Source organism: Schistocerca serialis, chromosome 9, assembly GCF_023864345.2.
Source record: "Schistocerca serialis cubense isolate TAMUIC-IGC-003099 chromosome 9, iqSchSeri2.2, whole genome shotgun sequence".
Taxonomy (NCBI): Eukaryota; Metazoa; Arthropoda; class Insecta; order Orthoptera; family Acrididae; genus Schistocerca; species Schistocerca serialis.
In genome coordinates this window covers 396,337,873-396,364,529 of record NC_064646.1, presented here as the reverse complement: position 1 = coordinate 396,364,529, position 26,657 = coordinate 396,337,873, and the positions used below count along the sequence as shown (strand labels likewise).

General features: G+C 44.0%; 2 protein-coding genes across 2 annotated transcripts in view; one reads left to right on the top strand and one right to left on the bottom strand.

Moving 5' to 3' along the window:
* LOC126419809 (basic salivary proline-rich protein 2-like) overlaps window positions 1–4,294 on the bottom strand; it is a 47,980-nt gene extending 43,686 nt beyond the window's left edge. Inside the window, exon 1 of the mRNA XM_050086992.1 lies at window positions 4,276–4,294. Coding sequence (XP_049942949.1) covers window positions 4,276–4,291 — 16 coding nt within the window. The 5' untranslated portion in view covers window positions 4,292–4,294. The remainder of the gene's footprint in view (window positions 1–4,275) is intronic.
* The window catches only part of LOC126419652 (uncharacterized), a 626,964-nt gene that overhangs the window by 90,920 nt on the left and 509,387 nt on the right, over window positions 1–26,657 (top strand). The gene's annotated exons all lie outside the window — the stretch shown is intronic.

Genomic DNA, 26,657 nt, shown 5'->3' with positions numbered 1-26,657 from the left:
GCTTTCTCGACCAATCCAGCGCTCATGAACTGTTGCGGTGAGGTGCTAACGTAGTGCAAGGGCAGCACAACCTCAGCGCCACCACCAGTGTCCTGCAAATTATAATTCAGACATGCGCAATGAACTGCAACAGCAAGACAGCCTATACCACCAAATACTACGCGTTACTCGCCACAAGTGAAACGGCCTCTATCTCAACAGGTATTGGTTTCCGGACAGACCACTATTGGATCTTTACTTTTAATTTTGACCAATACTAGCTTCTGTGTGAATATACGACCTTTCCTTTATTAGATATGCTGTATACAGGAAGACCCAGGAGAGTTCAAGGATATGACAGGATCACTCGAAGCAAAAGGGTCCAGTAAACATGGGTTAAATCCATACTTTAAGAGCTATGAGCACTTGTTCAGCAGAAGAGATATGTTCCACAGTAATGAAGACAGATGAACTTTGGAGTCCATGTTTACTGGGCATTGCTTTCTTGTTTTGATCGACACTACCACCTCTCAAAATATGAACAGCAAAGAGCTTGCAGTAAAAGAGTTGTGTTTCAAAGTATCGAAGAAATGCTCATCACTCTTAACGTATGCATTTTAGAGTCCATGTCCACTATATTTTTTTACTTCGAATGATACTTTCCGCCATACCCATGAACACCGATCATTCCTCGTGGGATACGCTGTATTCGGGAAGATTCGGGAAAATAACAACGTATAATTACGTCACAAGCATTTCTTCAATTCAGTACCGAAAAGTACTGCAACGAATTTGTACTAATTCTGTCAAGAACGTTCGTTTACAATACTTCCGCAGAACGACACCCAGTTTTGTTTTCACTATTTTAAACACAGTTAACAACGGTTTTCCACTTATCCTTGGTACCCGTCGCTGAATATCCACTGCAAATAACTATTCATACAGCCGGCCGGTGTGGCCGAGCGGTTCTAGGCGCTTCAGTCTGGAACCGCGCGACCGCTACGGTCGCAGGTTCGAATCCTGCCTCGGGCATGGATGTGTGTGATGTCCTTAGGTTAGTTCGGTTTAAGTAATTCTAAGTTCTAGGGGACTGATGCCCTCAGCTGTTGAGTCCCATAGTGCTCAGAGCCATTTGAACCAACTATTCATACTGACCGCTACTGCGCTCCTTGGTCTTCGGCCACCCACAGATGTTTGAGTTGCGCAATACCTGGCCATTCGAAAGTATTCGGTAACTATTAATCTGCAGATGTCATTTGTGCATTCCCGAGCACGGAAGAAACTTTTCTTGTCTCCAAAACAGCAAATAATACTTTACGGGGTCATATTGACCACTACCTCGCATCATTTCTTTGTCATCTCTGCAACAGCCCCTCGTATAGAGTCGTTGGTAGCGAGACAGACGGTGGAAGCGGGACGGGGGATGGAGGGGTTTACCTTCCATTCTGTGAATATCCCTGGCTAGAAAAATGCCAACCTGGCTTTCAATCTCCACCTACACAAAAACCGTTAAAAACGTGACCACACCAATGGAAATTTAGACCATTTGCAGACGTACGGAGTACAAAAACTTAAGAGGCAGCATTAACATGATATGAACTGAATGAAATTACTGAAATAAAATGAATGAATAGACATCAAATGATGTCAATGAAATCCATTTGGTAACGCTGAACCTTCAATGTTCTGAATATCATTCGTCGGCCATGTTAAATTTCATTAAAGACTCAGTATGCCTGAATTAATTTCAGTCATGTTATTTAATGACATCTCATTTATTTAACTGATGTCAACCCACTGATTCCATTAATTTCATTTCACTGAATTTAACTCAACAGGTGTATGTCCATCTGAAGGTTGAAACAAGTTCCTCCACCCAATTTGTTTGCCAGCGATGCTATTTTCGCATAACCTGGGAGACAATCTCTGGTTCAAGTATTCGAAAATCATAAGAGGAAACATCAGCTACAGTGAAAATAAACGAATGTACGTCGGCACTGGAGAGATCCTGAAAGAGAGTGAGAGTATAATCCACTACTCGCGAACAGTAAGGGGCTCGGATTCGAATCATGCTCCGACTCAGGGTAGACGAATACTCAACAAATGAAGAGCCCATAAACGGAAAATACGCCAACGAGGAAAAAAACGAATCACGATTACCGAATAACAGCAGCAACAACATAATACGCAAATTATCCAAGAATACGCGTCAGTTCAGTTCCTAAAAGATATTTCTACGAGGAACAGTCCTGATTTATCCTGTTTAGTTGTTTTTTAAGAAGCAAGTTTTCTAGTTTCTGCGGGTGCATTGGCAGAAGGTCCCATTTACAGCGGATTTCATGGTTTATCGCACGAGTGGTAAAAATTCGTACTTTACAGGGAATCGGACACTTAAATAAGCACAAAATTTTTGTAGATCGTATTATTTATTACCAAATCGATCTTGTAATAAATTAAAATATTGAATTAGGTAATTGCCTTGATGTAATGCTTAAACGTTCATCAAACAATCAATATTTTTGCGATAATTTCTATCTCAAACTAGTTTCGAGTGTCATGCAGCAGTTGTTAGTGTTGCTTTCATTTAGGTACTTCGTTGTTGAGCATTGCTGAACTTGGCGAATCGTAGCCGAGTTTTGTGAAGAGTGGAAAACTCTCAAGTTAAACGTAAAGATTGATAACGTTCACCAGATGTCATCGAAGCGAAAAACAAATTACTGTTCACGTTTCGTTCACGCGCCACGCACATTTGCAAAGCCTAAAACCACCGAAGAAAAACTGCGTAAAAATGAAATAAGAGCCTGACAACTGGAACGAATATGAAATAAACATTAGTACGAAGCGTGTTTGCTGAGAACATTAAATTGCTGTTATTACTAAAAGTGCCGTTCAAACGAGAAGGATCGGCGAAACTTTCTTAAAGTCTGAGATACCGTTTCACTTGTTCTATATCCGACATATTAGTATATCGCTTATTTTTCTGTCTCAATCACACTTTTATTACGGTATGGCTAGTTACGATCACACTCCACCATCTTCAGATCTATCTAAATGCGTGAGCAACTTCCTGTGTCTATACTGGAGTACACATCAGAAACTAGTGATAACATAAAAAACGTGGAATTGAAACAAAAAGATAAAAGATAGATTATTTTTGAAAAAGTGTCATCATAATTAAAAACGAAGCACTAGGATTGTGTCTCTGCATGAGCAACCAGCTTCCAAAACGAATTGTTGAAAATCGTGAATGAAACTTACATTACTAATGGAAGGATTTACAGCATGTCAGGTGCTATTTAGGTTTTGAAATGCACTTGATTTTCCTTCATTCGTTTTCAAAACAACTATCAAAAGGAGCACACTTATATAGTGTATCGCTTTGCAATATAGACAAGACAACACAAGTGGTGTGTCGACACTTCATTCTATCTCGTGGCTCCCCTAGAGTACAGTACACACACTTGTTACTCAGATAGACAGCTTAGTATAACGAAGCGTATTAACTGTGTTAAAGAAATAGTAATCAGTGTTTATATCACTTGCTTTTTGACATGGTCCCTAATTTAAAACACGCTGGAACGATGAAGGAGATGCGGAGAATTACATGAAACTGCAGGGCTCTTATTTACTTTGTAGAGTATTACACTGAATAAAGATGCAGGTTCTGTGATGCGAAAGCACCCAAAACTGGCCAACAGAGTGAAATTCGAAACTTAAATACTCACTCACTATTGAAAATTCACTTTACCAACAAAATGTTGTATCGCTGAAAAGACTTGCCTATCCTAGTCGCTTTTATGGCTGAATAGCAACTTCGGACCTGTGTCCACGGGTATCTGTGGTTTTATTTGTCTGTATTGCACCTTTCGTGATAATCTGTTCATGGTTTTCGATGTAAGTCACTGCTGTCGATTCAAAGTACATTTTTATGACTTGATAGGGCACATTTGCAATTGATGGCTGTTTTTGCTAAAGTTGTCCCCTATTCACACAATATGTGTAGCATTCAAAAACGTTCAATATTAAAAGACAAAGTTACAATCTCTTTACCTCCGCCCGCTAATACTGTCAGAATCGTGAAGCTCACTACTCCATGAAAAAATGACAGTCATTCGTACCGACGAAAAATTACGGTTGAAATAGCATTACTGCGACTGTAAACGAGGAATGAACATGAGAGTTAATAAGATTTTATGACAACTAAGAGACGGAATGTTAAGAGGGTGGCAAGTGGCTTTTCCCGTGTACAAGATCGGCCGCAGCGGAGGCTCTGCCGGCGCACCGGCTGGTACTTACGCAGCAGGCGTGCCATGGTGGAGAGAGCTACTGCCGGGCGCCGCCTCCGCGTAGCGTTTTAAACGCGCCGCCACGCGCCTGCTGATTGGCTGGCGGGCAGACATCCCTGACCCAGTTACAGCGCGGCTCCAAGTCAGTCCGCCAGGAGCGCTGGGCCGCTGCAGGGGTGCCACTCCCTGGGGATTCCCTCAGACCTTCAGGCCCCTTGTTATTGTTGTCCGTAGTCAGCGTCTTGTGACTAACCCCGTTTGCGACAATATGTCAACTGGTGTCTTGTGGTTTTTCAAGTTTTCTCGGCGTTGTTGATTAATGGTGTGCTTCCGAGTATCCAGACGAATTGTTGTTTTCATTTTCAGCACAGTATTTCGACGACAGGTCCAGCCGTCTCCTTTAGGTGCTGTGAGTTTTGCTGCAATGTGTATTCGTTGTCTGGACTCCAACCAGATGGTGAGTTATTGTTGGTACATGCCACTATAGCCGAATTCGATTCCCGACGTCCACTGCACTCTTTAATGCTCTTCTGTTTTGTAGAGCACACACTGATACCCTCAACGTTTTTCCACTCTGATGGATGTGATCGTCGGCGAGATTTTGTTAAAATCTTTTATTTTTAATTAAAATTTACCTTATTGAAATCTCGCCGACCACTTCGTCTATCAGAGTTGGAAAACGCCGAGGGAATTTGCGTTTTGCGGAGTATCAGTGTTTGGTATGCAAAACAAAGGAGCATCAAATGGCGCAGTGGGAACCGCACTCGGCTATAAACAGCTGAGTGAGACCAACAACAACTCTCAGTCTGGTTGAAGTCCAGGCAGCGAATACACATTACAACATAATTCGCAGCACCTGAACAAGACGACTGGATCGGACGTCGAAATATTGTGTAGAAAATGGAAACAGCTGAGCTGAGCACCCAGTAGTTCACTCACTATTAACTAGCATCTTCAATGGCAGTGGTTCTCACCCTTTGCCTGCATCTCGTGGTCGTGCGGTAGCGTTCTCGCTTCCCACGCCCGGGTTCCAGGTTTCGATTCCAGGCGGGGTCAGGGATTTTCTCTGCCTCGTGATGGCTGGGTGTTGTGTGCTGTCCTTAGGTTAGTTGGTTTAAGTAGTTCTAAGTTCTAGGGGACTGATGACCATAGATGTTAAGTCCCATAGTGCTCAGAGCCATTTGAACCAGCTATCTCACCCTTTCTTAGACTGCCGATAAGGATAGAGCGTTACCCTTGAGCCCTGAGTGCAATTAAATATTGGTTTGTGCCCTAACCACCACCACCCATCGCCGTTTGTACCCCACCGTTACCAACATTAGCCCCTACACTTTAGAATAGAAAACAATTTCTTTTGAATACTTTTATTTTTAAAACAATCAACGATAAGTGACATTAATTTTCGTGGGTGTTTTATTATAATACGAACTAACGAGTCAATGAGACAGTTGTTACAGCTTATTCCTAGCAACCCTTTTATATCGGTTTTCTTTTTTCTCAGTCGGGGAATATCATAAATTGTGCTCCAAGTCCATTCCACTCCTTGATTACTGTCGCATTGATGTCATCATGAAAAATCTATTTTCTCATCTGTATATCTTGAATGTTACATTTCTTTTTCGTGTGCTGTGATCCGATAATGCGCATGTGTGATACAATGAATCATGGTCCAATTCCCAGAGCATCACCAGTGCTACCTATAACTCCTTTTCGCACAAGAAAGCTAACTATTCACAGTGAGGATAGACACTTGTTACAAAATATGTGTCCCCTGCAGCATTCCTCTCCCAAATGTCACTTCATTCACACACATTTAGTACCAAACCAGTTAAAAAGTTACACTATACTTACTGTTTGTAAATCGCTTGATAGCTGGGCTCCACGCTTCTGTACTGGCAAGAACTGGGAGACTTCAGGCTGCCAATGCTGTGTGTCTGACCGCTGCCAGTAACAACAACAACAACAATAATGTTGTTGTTGTTGTGGTCTTCAGTCCTGAGACTGGTTTGATGTAGCTCTCCATGCTACTCTATCCTGTGCAAGCTGCTTCATCTCCCAGTACGTACTGCAGCCTACATCCTTCTGAATCTGCTTAGTGTATTCATCTCTAGGTCTGCCTCTACGATTTTTACCCCCCACGCTGCCCTCCAATACTAAATTGGTGATCCCTTGATGCCTCAGAACATGTCCTACCAACCGATCCCTTCTTCTAGTCAAGTTGCGCCACAAACTCCTCTTCTCCCCAATTCTATTCAATACTTCATTAGTTATGTGATCTACCCATCTAATCTTCAGCATTCTTCTGTAGCACCACATTTCGAAAGATTCTATTCTCTTCTTGTCCAAAATACTTATCGTCCATGTTTCGCTTCCATACATGGCTACACTCCATACAAATACTTTCAGAAACGACTTCCTGACACTTAAATCTACACAAGACGTTAACAAATTTCTCTTCTTCAGAAATGCTTTCCTTGCCATTGCCAGTCTACATTTTATATCCTCTCTACTTCGACCATCATCAGTTATTTTGCTCCCCAAATAGCAAAACTCCTTTACTACTTTAAGCGTCTCATTTCCTAATCTAATTCCCCCAGCATCACCCGATTTAATTCGACTACATTCCATTATCCTCGTTTTGCTTTTGTTGATGTTCATCTTATATCCTCCTCTCAAGACTCTATCCATTCCGTTCAACTGCTCTTCCAAGTCCTTTGCTGTCTCTGTCATCGGCGAACCTCAGAGTTATTATTTTTTCTCCATGGATTTTAATACCTACTCCGAATTTTTCTTTTGTTTCGTTTACTGCTTGCTCAATATACAGATTGAACAACAGTGGAGAGTGGCTACAACCCTGTCTCACTCCCTTCCCAACCACTGCTTCCCTTTTGTGCCCCTCGACTCTTATAACTGCCATCTGGTTTCTGTACAAATTGTAAATAGCCTTTCGCTCCATGTATTTTACCCCTGCCACCTTCAGAATTTGAAAGAGAGTATTCCAGTCAACATTGTCAAATGCTTTCTCCAAGTCTACAAATGCTATAAACGTAGGTTTGCCTTTTCTTAATCTAACTTCTAAGATAAGTCGTAGGGTCAGTATTGCCTCACGTGTTCCAATATTTCTACGGAATCCAAACTGATCTTCCCCGAGGTCGGCTTCTACCAGTTTCTCCATTCGTCTGTAAAGAATTCGCGTCAGTATTTTGTAGCTGTGACTTATTAAACTGATAGTTCGGTAATTTTCACATCTGTCAACACCTGCTTTCCGTGGGATTGGAATTATATTCTTCTTGAAGTCTGAGGGTATTTCGCCTGTCTCATACATCTTGCTCACCAGATGGTAGAGTTTTGTCAGGCTGTCAATAATTCTAATGGAATATTGTCTACTAACGGGGCTTTGTTTCGACTTAGGTCTTTCAGTGCTCTGTCAAACTCTTCACGCAGTATCATATCTCCCATTTCATCTTCATCTACATCGTCTTCCATTTCCATAATATTGCCCTGAAGTACATCGCCTTTGTATAGACGCTCTATATACTCCTTCCACCTTTCTGATTTCCCTTCTTTGCTTACTTAGAACTAGGTTTCCATCTGAGCTCTTGATATTCATGCAAGTGGTTCTCTTTTCTCCAAATGTCTCCTTAATTTTCGTGTAGGCAGTATGTATCTTACCCCTAGTGATATACGCCTCTACATCCTTGCATTTGTCCTCTAGCCATCTCTGCTTAGCCACTTTGCACTTGCTGTCGATCTCATTTTTGAGACGTTTGTATTTCTTTTTGCCTGCTTCATTTACTGCATTTTTATATTTTCTTCTTTCATCAATTAAATTCAATATTTCTTCTGCCACCAAGGATTTCTACTAGCCCTCGTCTTTTTATCTACTTGATCCTCTGCTGCCTTCACTACTTCATTGCTCAAAGCTACCCATTCCTCTTCTACTGTATTTCTTTCCCCCATTCTTGTGGATTGTTCCCTTATGCTCTCCCTGAACCTCTGTACAACCTCTGGTTTAGTCAGTGTATCAAGGTCCCATCTCCTTAAATTCCCCCCTTTTTGCAGTTTCTTCAGTTTTATTCTACAGTTCATAACCAATAGATTGTGGTCAGAGTCCACATCTGCCGCTGGAAATGTCTTACAATTTATAACCTGGTTCTTAAATCTCTGTCTTACCATTATATAATCTATCTGAAACCTGTCAGTATCTCCAGGATTCTTCCATGTATACAATCTTCTTTTATGATTCTTGAACCAAGTGTTAGCTATGATTAAGTTATGCTCTGTGCAAAATTCTACCAGACGGCTGCCTCTTTCATTTCTCTCCCCCAATCCATAATCACCCACTATGTTTCCTTCTCTTCCTTTTCCTACTATCGAATTCCAGTCACCCATGACTATTAAATTTTCCTCTCCCTTAAGTATCTGAATAATTTCTTTTATCTCATCATACATTTCTTCAATTTCTTCGTCATCTGCAGAACTAGTTGGCATATAAACTTGTACTGCTGTAGTAGGCGTGGGCTTCGTGTCTGTCTTGGCCACAATAATGCGTTCACTATGCTGTTTGTAGTAGCTTACCTGCACTCCTATTTTTTTATTCATTATTAAACCTACTCCTGTATTACCCCTATTTGATTTTGTATGTATAACCCTGTATTCACCTGACCAAAAGTCTTGTTCCTCTTGCCACCTAACTTCGCTAATTCTCACTATATCTAACTTTAACCTATCCATTACCCTTTTTAAATTTTCTAACCTACCTTCCCGATTAAGGGATCTGACATTCCACGCTCTGATCCGTAGAACGCCAGTTTTCTTTCTCACAGCAATAATAATAAAAATAATAATAATAATACTGTTTGGAGTGCTCTTATGTAGTACTATTGTGTTGTGCTGTCAGTCACTTCATTTATCTGCTTCGTAATGAAGCTATTTGTGGTCCATTGCAGCAACTATCTAAAACTTGCAGAAGTGCTTTTCTTGAGATATTTAATATTTGTTACGTATGCGTCTCAATTTTACTGTCATAGATGCTCAGTACAAAGCATGGAGTATGTGTGTAGTGGGTGGGGTATGAAATGCTTGCTTCACAGTCTGTAACGTCTACAGAAGCGTTCACGCATTTGTGCTAGTAATTTGAAAACATGTTATTATTGTAACTTATAATAATCAGTATTAGAATCTTACAAAATTGTAATAATTGTGATAATCTTTAGAAATAGTTTAGTTTCATGACAGACACAACCGAACCTTTCGTTGTAACCCCCCAGAAAATGACATTTTACTCCTCAAGAGGTAATTACCCACAGGCTGTGAACCACTGTCTGAGGCAGGGGTGCTCAACCTTTTCAGGCTTGAGATCTACTGTATGCAATTTAGTCCATTTAGAGATCTACTGCATTAGAAACTCGTAATAAAAGTTTAAGCACAAAACAGCACCGAAGCCAAAATTAACCATTTTAATCACACAAAAAACATAAAAGGTAATTTCCTCTCCATCAAACTTTGTTGGCCTCCTACTCAGCTTCAAGATATTTCACATGTAAAAGAAATTAAAATATGCACCATCATAAACGTTGAAAAAAGTTTAGTAAAATGCTTGGCTTTGCATGTCATTGCCAAGTATATTATAATCTTTTGAATAATTTGTCAAAACCATCCTTAAAGAGTCTTAAAGACGAGGATCAGTCAGTTTATTTCTACACTTAGATTTCACTATGGTCAACGTTGTGAACGGTGTCTCACACAGATAAGTTGATCCAAAAAACGATAAAACATACGATACCACTTTTACAATGTTAGGGTAGCTTTTTACAGTCACTAATTTCGGGAAGTTGGCTTGATTGTATTCTGACTTAAGGAAATGTCATTTTGAAATCGAATTACTTCAGTTTCAAGTTCAGTCTCACTGCAAGACAAAAGAGTACTCATTTTACTTGAATTACCTTCCACACCCACATTTTGGAAAAGATGAGCTATGAAAACTTCAAATGGTTCCATTGCCCTTGAAATCTGAAAATCCGTTTTGAAACTCTGGGCTGCTAGGTTGGCCATATACTTCTTTGCAGCTTCTTGATCCAATGAGATTAGTTGGTCTAATAGTTCTGATCTATTCGATGAAAGTGTTTTGCATTTAATTTCTGTGACTGTGCTATCCAAAGGTGAAGTCTCGTAGCAAGCATTGAGCACTCACCCCGCACACCCTGCTAAGTCCTTTCATTCTCAAATAGTGATTGAATATACAGGGTAAAAATTGTAGAGGGACACCAAGAGATGAATACACTAAGCCGATTCAGAAGGCTGTAGGATGCAGTAGGTACTGGGAGATGAGAAGCTTGCACAAGATAGAGTAGCATGGAGAGCCGCATCAAACCAGTCTCTGGACTGAAGACCATAACAGCAATAACATACAGGGAATGGACAAAAATATAGAAACATCGCTATAGATGCATGGTTCAGCATAAATGCAGATGCCATCTAAGTCTGCAGGTTACCCTGCTGTATTTGACCACGAATGGCACCTGTGGAATGTCCTCGATACGTTGCAAATGTCGTTCGTCATCAGAACAGTATTCTGTGTAGTTGTGAATACATGGTATCGGAAGTAAGTGAATTCGAACGTGGGCAAATTGTTGGTGTACGTATGATGAGTGCCTCCGTAACCAAGGAAGCCGAAGTGTTTGGTATTTCAAGAGACACCGTATCCAAGATTTATGCATACAGGGAAAGCGGGAAAACATCATCCGCTGTCACAATGTGGACGAATGTGTGTATGGTGTGGTCGTGACAGACGGTCATTGAAGAGGATTGACACGGAAGATAAGAGGACGACAGCTGCAAAATACGCTGCGGAACTGAATCACGCACTTCCGAATCCTGTCGGCACCAGAACAACACGAACGGAACTCCAGAAGCGGGGAATCGCAGCTGGGAATCCAGAAACAGACATAAGCGATGCAAATACCCGTAACAGGAAATCGTGTTGCCAAAGCCACGAAACCTGGACAATGGAGCAATGGAAGAAAATCATTTGATCAGATGACTCTTGTTTGACACTTTTTCCGAGTTTACGTCCCAAGAGTGGTTCATGGCGGGCGTTTGGCGATGATTCGGGCAGCCTTATCGTGTATTTCATGTGCCCCATAGTTACTCTGCAAGGTCGCCGAGGGTAATGTGACCATTTTGGCCGATCCTGTCCATCCCCTGGTACAATGTTTGTTCCCCAGTGGTGATAATGTGTTTAAAGACGACAGCACCCCTGTCCACACAGCTCGCATCGGCCATACTGATTCTGTGAGAACGAGTATGAACTGTTGGTATCTCCCCCGGACACCACAGTCGGCAGATCTCAATATTACTAAGTCTTTGTGATCTACTTTGGAGAGAAGGCTGCGTGATCGCTGTCCACTTGCAGAACACCGCGGTGTGTGGTTGCGAAATCATACAGGAATGATGGAACTACCTGGACTCCGTCACACACCCGTTAACTCGATTCTAAATTTTAATAGCCCAACGGAATCGCTGTCTCTAAAATGACCCTAACATGGAATCCTAAGCTGGGTAGTTGCTATAAAATCCTACTCAATGACTATTTTTACTGAATCGACAAATAATAATAATGATAATATGAATGAATTGAAAACCGAGCTTTCGGTAGGACGACGGTTCAATCCCGTCTCCGGCCATCCTGATTTAGGTTTTCCGTGATTTCCCTAAATCGCTTCAGGCAAATGCCGGGATGGTTCCTTTGAAAGGGCACGGCCGATTTCCTTCCCCATCCTTCCCTCACCCGAGCTTGCGCTCCGTCTCTAATGACCTCGTTGTCGACGGGACGTTAAACACTACTATCCTCCTCCATTAATGAATTGAAGGAAACTACAAGTTACTTCAAATGAAATACAAATAAAATTAAATTGATGTTTTATTATATTAAACACAATGACATAGCATAAGACTAAGTGACCTGATTACTGGAAAGAATAATTGCTATAAAGGTATGAAGCAAGTAGGGGGGAGGAGAGGGGGGGGGGAGCACTACCGTATCCTGGCTGCACATCCAATCATTAATACCAATGCATCCCACTAAATGTTTTAGTTACTCCAGTTGTTGACTGAACAATAGATGAAACCGATACTGTCACAGGATCTGGGATTAACGGTACTGTGGCAACTGTATGTTCCCTTTGGAAACGTCAACGCCCACGTTCCGGCCGCAACCGCCAATTTGGAAAAATATTCCTGTTTTCCGCCAACAGCGTGGAAACTGCCACGTTTACTAAATTCCCCCCACGTTGTATCCAGACGTGGGCCAATCAGAGCACATCTTCCTCGCCAGTTTGTTCTAGAAATTTCCGTCTGCCGTCAGTAGGCGATGGGCGTATCAGAATGTTGTTTATACGCTTCTGAATTTCCAGAAGCCTAACCATGGCGCCATCTCCGCGAGGACTTATTCTCCCACTTCGTAGGCCCGAACATTCCAAGACTTGTGATTTCTCTCCATAGCTCTTGACACTACCGCCGTCAGCCTCCTACATAGGCAAACCGTGCAGAATACCGCGAACCCCGTCATAGCCCGATCGACAGCGGAGTTAGGTGAGTCCTCTCAGGTTGCTCCTTGACACGTGTAAGCCAGAATAAAGCCACTGTTGCCATGGGGTCCCTCGTGTCGTTTTCAGAGTTCTGTGCGAACTGAGCTGGTCTCAAGCATTCTTAGAACAGAACTGCAAGCCTCGAGCGTCAACCACTGCAGTTTTATAAAATACACTCATGCTCATAAATTAAAGATAATTGCAGAATGTGGTGCCACACAACGTGGCACTACACAAAACTGGCGCTAATTGCATAGGCACATAGGGAACACACACGACACAGATCTGTAAGTCCACGGTATTGGTGATAAGTTGAGAAAACCGTCCCGAAACACAATTGCTGCAAAACGCCACTGTTTCCTGCGCATGTACGCCGACATCAGTATGGAATATGATCATCATGCACACGTACACAGGCCGCACATTGGGTTAGCATACTCTGGATCAGCTGGTCGAGCAGCTGCAGGGGTATAGCTCCTGAAGTGTCCTAGGGGTTTGAAGACGTGCAGCGATACGTCGACCAAGAGCATCCCAGACGTGCTCGATGGGGTTTAGGTCTGGAGAACAGGCAGGCCACTCCATTCGCCTGATATCTTCTGTTTGAAGATTCTCCTCCACGATGGCAGCTCGGTGGGGCCGTGCGTTATCATCCATCAGGAGGAAGGTGGGACCTACTGCACCCCTGAAAAGGCGGACATACTGGTGCAAAATGACGTCCCGATACAAGTGAACTGTTACAGTTCCTCTTTCAAAGACATGCAGGGGTGTGCGTGCACCAATCATAATCTCACCCCACTCCATCAAACCGCGACCTCAATACAGGTTCCTTTCAAGGACATTGAGGGTTTGGTATCTGGTTCCTGGTTCACGCCAGATGAAAACCCGGCGAGAATCACTGTTCAGACTATACCTGGACTCGTCTGTGAACATAACCTGGGACCACTGTTCCAATGACCATGTACTGTGTTCTTGACACCAGGCTTTACGGGCTCTCCTGTGACCAGGGGTCAGTGGAATGCACCTTCCAGGTGGCCGGGCGAATAAACCGTCTGTTCAGTCGTCTGTAGACTGTGTGTCTGGAGACAACCGGTGCAGTGGCTGCAGTAAGATCCCGAGCAAGACTGCCTACAGTACTCTGTGGCCGTCTGCCGGCACTGATGGTCAGATATCGGTCTTCTTGTGGTGTTGTACACTGTGAACGTCCCGTACTGTAGTGCCTGGACGCGTTTCCTGTCTGCTGGAATCGTTGCCATACTCTTGAGATCACACTTTGTGGCACACGGAGAGCCTGTGCTACGACGTGCTGTGTTTGACCAGCCTCCAGTCGCCCTAGTATTCTACTCTTCATAACGTCATCAAAATGTGTTCTTTGAGCCATTTTCAACACACAGTCACTATTAGCACGTCTGAAAACGCCTGCACACTCACTCGCTGCACCGTACTCTGACATGCGCCAACGCACGTCTGCGTATGTGGACTGCTGCCAGCGCCACCGTGCAACGACCGCAGGTCAAATGGTCATACCCTGAGGTGATTTAAACCCGCAAACTGCCAACCAAAGCGTTGTTTCACCATGTATGAGCATTATCCTTAATTTATGAGCATGAGTGTACATTCCCCAGCACTAACTAAGGTCATGAGACTTTTAGCAAGATGAAACTAAAATGTACTGCCTATCGTCAGTCGTGACAAGGGGCATATGAAATGAATATATATGAGGGCCATTTGGAAAGTAAGATCCGGTTGGTCGCGAAATAGAAACCTTTGTGAAAACCAGATGAAGCTTTGCACAGATGTGTTACGCAACGTCTCTAGTATGCCCGTCGATGGCGTCATGTCGTTCTTTTCAGTTCTGAGTGCACAGTGAGCACATAAAGGTGTATGGAAAGTAGTGTCTCCCACCAAGTACGAGAGCCTGGTAAGAAATTTCGCCTGATGCTATGCAGCCCGCATAACATAACTGTCATGCGTTTCCTTCCTGAAGACAATTCTCAATTCTCTGCAGTGGCAAAGAAGATGCTCTTGCAGCGTTTTCGATGGGGAGTGTTTGCCCACCCACAATACAGCTCGTAATTGGCTCCCTCTGGATTTCAACTCTTCTCACATGAACCGCTGTCTATGAAGACACTTTGGCACAGACAGTGTAGAGAATTGGCGGAAAGCACTGGCGGCTGCTTTTATGATGAAGGCATTGGAAATTTGGTACAACAGTATGACAAATGTCTAAGTCGGAGTGTGACTATGTAGGCGAGTAGCTGGAAGTTGTAGCTAACTGCTGCAAATAAAACATTTGTGATTTTCACAGTGGTTTCCATTTCGCGACCAATCGGAACTTACTTTCCAAATACCCCATAAATGGAAAGAGGCAAGCCAGACGGCTTCTAACCTTTCACATCTCCTTATACATTACCTGAACTTGCAACTGTTTCGCTGTAAGATTCTCTGAAAACCATGCAGGGCCTTTATTTATCCTTTTATAGAAGACTGGAACGTGTTTTGAATGCTAACAGTTGTCCTACACCGTATTAGGCATGGTAATGTGTGGTGTTGTTGATGTTTCCAAATTTTTGTCCACCCCCTGTAGTTTGGATAGATTGCACGCCGTCAGATACGCTGTCTCACGACATACACACAGTTTCTAACTTTGACACTCGATTTATTGTGTTAAATCTTTAACATACGCTTATACGTCTCATTAAACACATTAAGGCAACTTTTTATATTTTTGTATTAGAAAAACAATCATATGAAATACTAAAAATCAAGTTGATCCTTAGGGCGGTTAGAGAGGTAATTTACAACTGGAACTTTGAGATCGTTTTAACCGTTTAGTAATAGAGATACTTTTTGTTCCGTAGATCCACAGGGAGGAGACCCTCAAGGATTTGTAACATGTCATCAAACAAGAGGATATAATACAGATTCGAAAAAAATATGTTATTTTTTTTTCTCAGCAGATCATAAATGAAATGGTCGTCAGTAGTAAAGAACAAGTCAAAAAATCCAAAACACCATTTAAGGATAATAAAAAACTTGTAAACGTATATACACTGAGCTGCTACAGCAGTCTACTGTAGCCAAGCAACAAACGGAAAGCAGTTTTGCAGCACTTGCATACATTGATCAAGTAACTGCTTGTAGATGTGCAGAAGTCGGATTTAGCGAAACATTCACGTTACTTTATACTTTTAAAAATATGCAGGGTGTATCAGGATCCCACTGACAAACTTTCAGAGGATGTTCAGGAGTAGTTTGTGAGTAATTTGGTGTAAGAAGCGAATGGTCTCCTGCAGTTCGTTACACACTAATGATGTAATTATAATTTATTTGGTTTGTTACCACAGTCAACCTTGTTTCTCTAAAACACCTTCACAACAGTGAAGAACCCTGCAGTGTGTAAAAACCAAAACGTACAACACAACACAGGGTAATCTGACACCACTCAGTCAGATACAAAAGTACTGTGACACGTTTGTGCATTGGTGTGGGAACCGCTCAGCATAGCGTCGTTGTGCTGCTCTTGCATTGCTCTTAGTGAACCCCACGCTAGGTGCAGTCCGGCCCACTCTTCATCAGTAAACATATCCACAGTACTGCTTTGTGTGTCACTGTTAACGTACAATTAACACTCTTCTCTCTTTCCTAGCATTTAATTCCGACTTGCAGTGTTTGCTGGTTAACCGGATGTGGCATGTTAATTTGAAGAGGTGGCCAGATGCCTTTCCTGCCGCCACCCCGTAGCCCCTGGGAAGGAAATAGTGTACCCCCAACTGTCTGCAGCTAGTGTAATCCATGGAATAGTGCGTTCTGCGAGCCGTATAACTAAGGCGTACTGTGGGGGCCAGCACAGTATTCACCTAACAGGATGCGGAAAACCGCCTAAAAACCACAACCAGGGTGGCTGGCACACCGGCCCTCGTCGTTAATCCGCCGGGCGGATTCGATCTGGGGCCGGCGCGCCCACCCGAGTCCAGGAAGCAGCGCGTTAGCGCTCTCGGCTACCCTGGCGGGTTAATGCGCATCTAACACTACCGCAATACAAACCCTAGACACAACCGAGTGTTACTGGATGCAGATCTGACGGCAGCGAGTTAAAGAAGCATTACTGTAGTCGACAGCAGGTACCCTGAGCGGAAACACGACACGCAGAGCATGCTGTCGACATTTCCACATTGTACATTGTTTTCTGAACAATACATTTACAATTGGGGCAAAAAACCAATCGAAATGCAACAAGCCCGTAACGATAATCCTGAGCCCGTGGGGCCCTCATACCAAAATACTCACAAGGTGTCCCGGAACAACCTCGGAAAGTTTGTCGATGGAGTTCTATTCACAGTGATACCTTACTGACTCTATTAAGAAATTCGTCGGTGGAGCAAGAGCTGAGCACAAATTGGTTATTTAGAGCTCCGCTTTAACTGAACTTTATTAATAGTTATATTTTTTAAGACTGCTGGCAACGTACTGAAAATATATGTTCCTGACTAATGGACACGGTGCTGGGCCAAAGTAAGTGAAAATTACTCTTATTTCTAGTATTGATTCCATGAAATGGGTTGTTGGTTTGAAAAAGAGATACTGTGTTATTTACGACAAATTTCATTAATGAGTGAACGTATCGGGAAGCAGTATTTAGTACCGCCTTTTCCTTAACAGGCCTCCGAAGCACGCTCTTGAGTTCACACCACAAATAATTCGTACTACACGCTTCTGGACCCGGAAAACTTTTGCTCGGATTAATGAGTCACCTTAAAACATAATGCCGCATGGCGTTATGGAATGAAAGTAAGAAAAGTATGCTCCTCCCTCCTGAATTTACTGTGATATTGTAATACCAATATTTTAACGATGTCAACCACTTCTTTCAGTCTGTAAGATGTTTTGTCCAAGTGAGGTAAAGATAAAGTCTGTGGCGTAAGGCCGTTGCCGGGCTTTTGACCTGACTGTAGGTAAGAGTACAGCCTAGGTCGTGGGACTAGACCCATCGCTCCCAGTCGCCTATTATCCCGTGGGATGATACTCATTTCATAGAAGGCTCAGTGGATCTGGAGTTGTCCTGTCGGGACTGGAACGAGGAAAAGTCCCCGTCCCTATCCAGGATGTAACCCGGGACCTTCTGCTCGATCACCACGGCCCAATTTCTCCAAGTCTAAAATCGACGAAAATTTCGGAACCGCACGTTGTGTGACAAGATACGAAAGTCTGCTTCAGTTGTCGAATAAACACTCATCAATACGTGAGCTATTTGAATCATCGTCGGTCTTTCGAGGTATCGCAGTGGACTTGCGTCCGGGAACAGCACCTTGACGCAACCTGATTTAGATTTCAGAAGTTTTTCGTAAACAGTGTTAATCGAAATTTGGGTTCTTTTCTTCAACATGGATACGACTAAGCCACTACACATCATTCCTCAGCTACTGCCTGCCTCTACTGACGTTGAACTCCAAGGTTCATTTGTAGTTATTAAACGCAGCAGTAATTCAGTCCATGTTGCAAAATCAATTTACTTTTCATCAGTCACTATTACATTCTTCAAAAGCTACTCCCTCTCCATAGTTCCGCTAACAACGTCGGACAAAAAAATTGGTCATCCCCAGGAGACAAGAAGCTAATACCGTGTAACACTGTCGCCAGCCTTCATAACGGCCTCAGCTCAGCGAGGAAGAGCGTTCCACAAGATTCCTTAGGGATGCAGCTGAAGCCACTCATTGACGATTAGATCCCGTAGACCTACCACATTGCGGGGAAAATGACTGCTGCGTTTAGCGCTGTTCCAAACAACTCAGGCATTTTTTATAGCGTTAAGATCGGCTGATTGAGCGGCCCAGCCGAGATGCGGTGGGTGTGCTCTACCGACTAAGCTACCCAAGCGCGACTCACGACCCATCCTAACAGCCTTTTTCCCGCCAGTACCTCATTTCCTATCTTTGAAACTTCACAGAATCTCTCCTACCCAACTTGCAGGTCTAGGACTCCTAAAAGAAAAGATATTGCGGAGACACTGATTAGCCACAGATAGTTCCCAGGATGAAATTTTCGCTGGAAATTTTGTGTGCGCTGATATGAAACTTCCTGGCAGATTACAGTTGTGTGCCAGGCAGGGACTCAAACCGGGAATCTGTGCATTTCAGGAACATGTGTTCTAGCACCTGAGCTGTGGCCAACTGTGATTAACGCACGTCTCTGCTATATCATTTGTTCAAGGAGTGGTAGTTCTGCAAGCTAGACAGAAGTTCGTGAAGTTTGGAAGGTTCGAGATGAGGTACTGCCGGAAGTAAAGTTTTTATGAGCAGTCATGAGCTGTGCTTGGGCAACTCAGTTGGTAGATCGCTTGTCTGCAAAAATCAAAAGACCCATGTTCGAATCCCGGTTCACAAACAGTTTTAATCTTCCCAGAATTTTCTTGTGTTCTTATTGTTTTCTTCTGTTAACCATTATCACGCTAAGGTCCATTGTGTCAAAAAGTTTCATGCGCCATTTTGAGAAGTACATGGTTTCATTAAAAATATATAGTTGCCTCTGAATGCAGATTACCCACTCTTCACTTATACATTTCAGTTCGACTTACTCCTCTTAGCTTTAATACTATACGAGTATTTGTAATGTTTCTAGCCATGTTACGATGTCTACATTTACATCTACATCTACATGGTTACTCTGCAATTCACACTTAAGTGCCTGGCAGAGGGTTCATCGAGCCACTTTCATACTACTTCCCTATCATTCCACTCTCGAATGGCGCATGGGAAAAAGGAAAACCAAAATCTTTCCGTCCGAGCTCTGATTTCTCTTATTTTATTATGTTGATCATTTCCCCATACGTAAGTGGGAGTCAACAAAATATTTTCGCATTCTGAAGAGAAAGTTGGTGAAATTTCGTAAATACACTCCTGGAAATTGAAATAAGAACACCGTGAATTCATTGTCCCAGGAAGGGGAAACTTTATTGACACATTCCTGGGGTCAGATACATCACATGATCACACTGACAGAACCACAGGCACAGAGACACAGGCAACAGAGCATGCACAATGTCGGCACTAGTACAGTGTATATCCACCTTTCGCAGCAATGCAGGCTGCTATTCTCTCATGGAGACGATCGTAGAGATGCTGGATGTAGTCCTGTGGAACGGCTTGCCATGCCATTTCCACCTGGCGCCTCAGTTGGACCAGCGTTCGTGCTGGACGTGCAGACCGCGTGAGACGACGCTTCATCCAGTCCCAAACATGCTCAATGGGGGACAGATCCGGAGATCTTGCTGGCCAGGGTAGTTGACTTACACCTTCTAGAGCACGTTGGGTGGCACGGGATACATGCGGACGTGCATTGTCCTGTTGGAACAGCAAGTTTCCTTGCCGGTCTAGGAATGGTAGAACGATGGGTTCGATGACGGTTTGGATGTACCGTGCACTATTCAGTGTCCCCTCGACGATCACCAGTGGTGTACGGCCAGCGTAGGAGATCGCTCCCCACACCATGATGCCGGGTGTTGGCCCTGTGTGCCTCGGTCGTATGCAGTCCTGATTGTGGCGCTCACCTGCACGGCGCCAAACACGCATACGACCATCATTGGCACCAAGGCAGAAGCGACTCTCATCGCTGAAGACGACACGTCTCCATTCGTCCCTCCATTCACGCCTGTCGCGACACCACTGGAGGCGGGCTGCACGATGTTGGGGCGTGAGCGGAAGACGGCCTAACGGTGTGCGGGACCGTAGCCCAGCTTCATGGAGACGGTTGCGAATGGTCCTCGCCGATACCCCAGGAGCAACAGTGTCCCTAATTTGCTGGGAAGTGGCGGTGCGGTCCCCTACGGCACTGCGTAGGATCCTACGGTCTTGGCATGCATCCGTGCGTCGCTGCGGTCCGGTCCCAGGTCGACGGGCACGTGCACCTTCCGCCGACCACTGGCGACAACATCGATGTACTGTGGAGACCTCACGCCCCACGTGTTGAGCAATTCGGCGGTACGTCCACTCGGCCTCCCGCATGCCCACTATACGCCCTCGCTCAAAGTCCGTCAACTGCACATACGGTTCACGTCCACGCTGTCGCGGCATGCTACCAGTGTTAAAGACTGCGATGGAGCTCCGTATGCCACGGCAAACTGGCTGACACTGACGGCGGCGGTGCACAAATGCTGCGCAGCTAGCGCCATTCGACGGCCAACACCGCGGTTCCTGGTGTGTCCGCTGTGCCTTGCGTGTGATCATTGCTTGTACAGCCCTCTCGCAGTGTCCGGAGCAAGTATGGTGGGTCTGACACACCGGTGTCAATGTGTTCTTTTTTCCATTTCCAGGAGTGTAGATCTCGCCGCAAAGAAAACCGCCTTTGTTTCAGTGACTGCCACCCCAACTCGCGTATCATATCAGCGACACTCTCGCCCCTATTGTGCGATAACACGAAACGAGCTGCCCTTCTTTGCACTTTTTCGATGTCCTCCGTCAATCCTATCTGGTAAGGATCCCACACCGCGCAGCAGTATTCTAGCAATGGACGGACAAGTGTTATGTAGGCTGTCTCTTTAGTGGGTTTGTCGCATCTTCTAAGTGTTCTGACAACAAAGCGCAGTCTTTGTTTCGCCTTCCCCACAACATTATCTATGTGGTCTCTCCAATTTAAGTCGCTCGTAATTGTAATTCCAGGGTATTTAGTCGAATTTGCAGCCCTTAGATTTGTGCGATTTATCGTATACCCAAAATTTATCGGATTTCTTTTAGTGCCCATGTGGATGACCTCGCACTTTTCTTTGTTTGCCGGCTGGGGTGGCCGAGCGGTTCTAGGCGCTACAGTCTGGAACCCCGCGACCGCTACGATCGCAGGTTCGAATCCTGCCTCGGGCATGGATGTGTGTGATGTCTTTAGTTAGGTTTAAGTAGTTCTAAGTTCTACGGGACTGATGAGCTCAGATGTTAAGTCCCATAGTGCTCAGAGCGATTTGAACCATTTTTTCTTTGTTTAGTGCCAATTGCCACTTTCCGCACCATACAGAAATTCTCTCTAGATCAAGTACTGTTATTACTGCTTAATATTTGACTTAGATGCAGATGTTATTTTTACATTCATTATCGAGAACTAACTGACATAATCAGAACTAGTAAAGTAGTAACTCATATAGAACTGATGGCTACGAAGTTCCAGTAGCTTCATTAGGAAAAATATTTTTTGCCCACATCCACTAGACATACACTGACCAGTCAGGGCATTATGACCAATGCCCATTGGAGATATTATTCCGCCAGATGGCGATGCGGCGAAGTGACGTGCCAAGGAAAATATATAATCTGAGCGGAGACGGAGGGGGACTCATTCAAGCGAAGATACGGGCTGCAAATGGGGAAATCCGTTGACATAAGTGACTTTAACAAAGGACAGATTGTTATAGCAGCCACCCGTGAACGAGTATGTCGGAAATGGTGAACCTGGTCGGATGCTAGATGGAAAGTGGTTGAAGGTCGGTGAAACCCCACGTATGGGACGAGGTATTCACCATGCTCGCCTCATCTCAGAACTTGGAGGTCAAAGGTTTACCCACTCTGTAAAACAGGATAGATGATGATTTTTGCCTGATCTGACGACAGAGTGCAGTACTGGTGCAAAGACAAGTGTTTCGGAGGTCACCGTTCAGTGCACACTGTTGAACATGAGTCTCCGCAACAGATGACTCTTATAGTGCACGCAGAATACCGTGACTTGCAGATGCGCAGACAGTAGGGTGCATGTGGAGAGACCGGTAATGGTGGGGGTTATGGGCAGGCGCTGTTGGGGAAATGCTGTGCGCTGGAGGGGAAATGCCGATCTAAACTGAAGCTTATACTCACATTTTCTGTAAATATTAAGTGAGGCCCCTTCACGTGCGCACTTGCATGGTGACCATTCAAAAATATCTCCTACCTGTTCCTCAGTAGTATCTAAAAATAATTCCGCCGAAAATGCAGCGATTTATTTTCGCTTGGTTTGTTAACCATTTGTAACAAAGAATTGTCACGAGTGGGGAATTCTGAGTAAAACCTAGACATTTCTGTTGTTGTTTGCTTCTTTTGCCAAAACTCAACGGAGTTTACACTATCTCACCTCATTAACATGTTGTGCACACTAGTTTATTAAGTGAGGAACTGAGGAAAATAAGGTCAGTATCGTGTAAAAAGGCACATCCTCGGTACAAGATAAATATGTAATTACTTCACTTGTGTTGTTCCAAAACCCATAGCATTTCTCGTTTCACCATCTAACGATAGCCCCTAAAAATTACATTCTTTCATCGGAAAAGTCTGTATTTACTGAAATAACACGGTAGACGATGAAGTTTTGCATAACAACCATAAGCAAAATGTGTGCTATCATTTGCCAAAATCTCATTTCGATATCTTCAACGATTTATGAAATATGAGGAGATCTCGGTCCGACAGACAGTTTTAATCTGCCAGGATATTTCATGAGCAATATTGTGGATATTTCACTCTGGCTTTACCGCTGGCGCTGTGCGATCGCAGATCAGTGCTCTACTTCAGATCAGTTTACTCGAGACTGGTGATAGATAGAGACCTCCACCAAAGTCTAAAGAAAAATTCAATATGTTAGCTAAATTTCATATCCAGCAACATATTATGTAATACGCACCCAACGAAAAATCATAGCGACCCCTACTTTTCATTGCAAACATTTTCGAATTTCGCACTGTGTCTTACTTCCTGGTAAATATCATAATAACTCTGACCATTAACGAAATTATGGGCACATCATAATGAACCTGATATACAACGCTAGAAGTAAATCAAAAAAAGACTTGTTTTTACCTAATAAGTTCTGTAAAATCGTTTGAGGTAGATTTCTAGGGCCTGCGTGTCGATTCTGTCATCGCCGACCGGCCGAAAGGTGGTGAAAGCTTGTCGGCCTCCCCTTCTGAACAAACGAATGAACTCACCCAGCACTTTGGACGAAAACTGGTCACTGCTGTCGGGCATCGTATCCTGCGTGACCTGTACCTCTCGCCGTGTTTGACACAACGACGTCGGCACTTACGACTGCAATGCCCACGGGATCATCACGTCTATCAATGCAAACCTGTCGCCTTGTCGAATGAATCGCTCTCCTTATTGCACCAGGTCGACGGTCATATCCGTATACGTTGTCATCCAGGCTAACACTTGCATGAAGTATGCTAAACACCAGTGCCACAGGGTAACGAGAGCAGTATTATGCTATGAGGACCATTCATCTGCGCTTCCATTGTAACTATGGAAGTAATCTAAGGCACCATGGCGTCTGTGGGCTATATGAACATTGTTGACACCAATTGCGTCTTTCATACTTGATGCCTTCCCCAACGGCAACGTGGTTTTGGTAGCATGACAGTGAACTCAAGTTGATGTCTTGGCGACCAATCTGATAGCACATCTGGGACGCGTTCTGACGCCAGCTCTGCACCCACGGGAAATTCGTGACCTCTACATAGACATCTGCTATCACATACCTCTGGAAACCTGCCAAGGACTTGTCGAATCAGTGTCACGCAGAATCATTGTATTGCGCTCCGAAGGTTGACCCAGACGCTATCATGGTCATAATGTTTTGGCTCGTCAGTGACTTTGCTGACTGTGTTATGTTTTATGTGTAAGTTTTTAAGTGTAACTCTTCAGTGTAGGTAACTGATGTTTAGACTGTGACGTGTAGTGTCGATACGAGTGAGGTTATTCCTTGTTCCTGCCCGAGGCGCTTTTGAGCCACTATGGTTCAGATAATTGCGGTGACGTAACTATGTTAGTTTGCGCCCAGGGTCAACTTCGATTATGTGTGAACCCCCTCCCCCTGCTCATACTATTCCAGGTTTGCCTAACCTTCATTGTTGCTTGGCCTGCTTATTTCTGTTATGGAGATCAACACGACATCACTATGAAGAAAAAGCTTCATGTTTGAACAATTCCTTTGTGAAACTTCCTGGCAGATTAAAACTGTTGCCGGACCGAGACTCGAACTCAGGACCTTTGCCTTTCGCGGGCAAGTGCGGAGTTCGAGTCTCGGTCCAACATACAGTTTTCTGTAGAGTGAAAATTTCGTTCTAGAAACATCCCCCAGGCTGTGGCTAGGCCATGTCTCCGCAATATTCTTTCTTCCAGGAGTGCTAGTTCTGCAAGGTTCGCAGGAGAGCTTCTGTGAAGTTTTGAAGGTAGGAGACGAGGTACTGGCGGAATTAAAGGTGTGAGGACGGGGCGTGAGTCGTGCTTGGGTAGCTCAGTTGGTAGAGCACTTGCTCGCGAAAGGCAAAGGTCCCGAGTTCGAGTCTCGGTCCAGCACACAGTTTTAATCTGCCAGGAAGTTTCATATCAGCGCACACTCCGCTGTAGAGTGAAAATTTCATTCTAATTCCTTTGTGCATGATACTGTTCAAGACATAGAAAACACACAGTCCAATATAGCGTAGTTCGCAACAATAACGCGATCAATGCAAAGAGTATAACGAACAAAATATATACTCTTTGCACTTTCGTTACAATGGATCACTTCACATAGTTGGTTGGTTGGTTGATTGGTTGGCGGAGGAGGGGACCAAACACCGATATCATTGGTCCTATCGGATTAGGGAAGGATGGGGTAGGAAGTCGGCGTGCCCTTTCAGAGGAGCCCTGCCCCCTTTCCACTTTAGTACCCATCAGTCCTTTCCCTTCTTCTTCACCTCCTTCTTCTTCTTCTTCGTCGTCTTCTTCTTCTTCTTCTTCTCCCTTGTATCTCGACATCCCTCTTAGTCCTTTCCATCCCTCGTCCTCTTTTTTCTGTCTATCGCAAAAATGATTCCCCGTTTCCCAAGGAAATGATGCCCGCCACAGTAGTTGGTTGGTTGGTTGACTTGGAGGAGAGGACCAAACACCGTGGTCACTGGCCCCAGCGGATTAGGGAAGGATGGGGAAGGAAGTCGGCCGTGCCCTTTCAAAGGAGCCATCCTGGTATTTGCCTGAAGCTGTTTAGGGAAATCATATCGAGCCCAGATCAGCATGGCTAGACGACGGTTTGAACCATCGTCTTCACGAATGTGAGTCCAGTGTTCTAACCACTGCGCTATCTCGCTCGGTCCAGAAGGTGCCCATCTACTAGCCGAAAACAAGACACAAGCAGTTTCGTATCAGGAGGAGGTAGGTTTTATTGGATTTTTGCGTAAAACAATCCAATCCGAATCGCCTCATGATTTTCTTTCATACATCTCCCCCTGCCCCCTTTCCATTTTAGTACCCATCAGTCCTTTCCCTTCTTCTTCGCCTCCTTCTTCTTCTTCTCCTCCCTTGTATCTCGACATTCCTCTTAGTCCTTTCCATGCCTCGTCCTCTTTTTTCCGTCTGTCGCAAAAATGATTCCCCGTTCCCCCAGGAAATGGTGCCCACGCTAGTTACGCCACTTGACAATGAACTCGTATTGCTCAGAAGCAACATTCAAATCCCAGGCTGAACAGAGAGAGTGGTTTTCCGCTGTTTCCCTTAATTACACTAATCGAATGGTTTCTTCAAAACTTCCTTCCCATCCTTCTTCAATCTGATCTCGTAATTTATCCAGTGAATCGTGTACAGGGTTATAAATTTCAACGTTTCTTCCTCCCTTCTCCAGTACCAGAGCTTCTCTCGCAGATTCACCTGTATTACTAAATGGCTACGCAGGGCACGATCGCCTGGACCCTTTTGCAGGTTGCCTATATAATGGCTTTCAGGACAACAAAAATTTGATTTTCCTTATTTCAGGTAATTATTGACCAAATTTAAAATGCCATCATAATCTACTCATTACGAGGTATAATCATAAGTGAACGATTTGA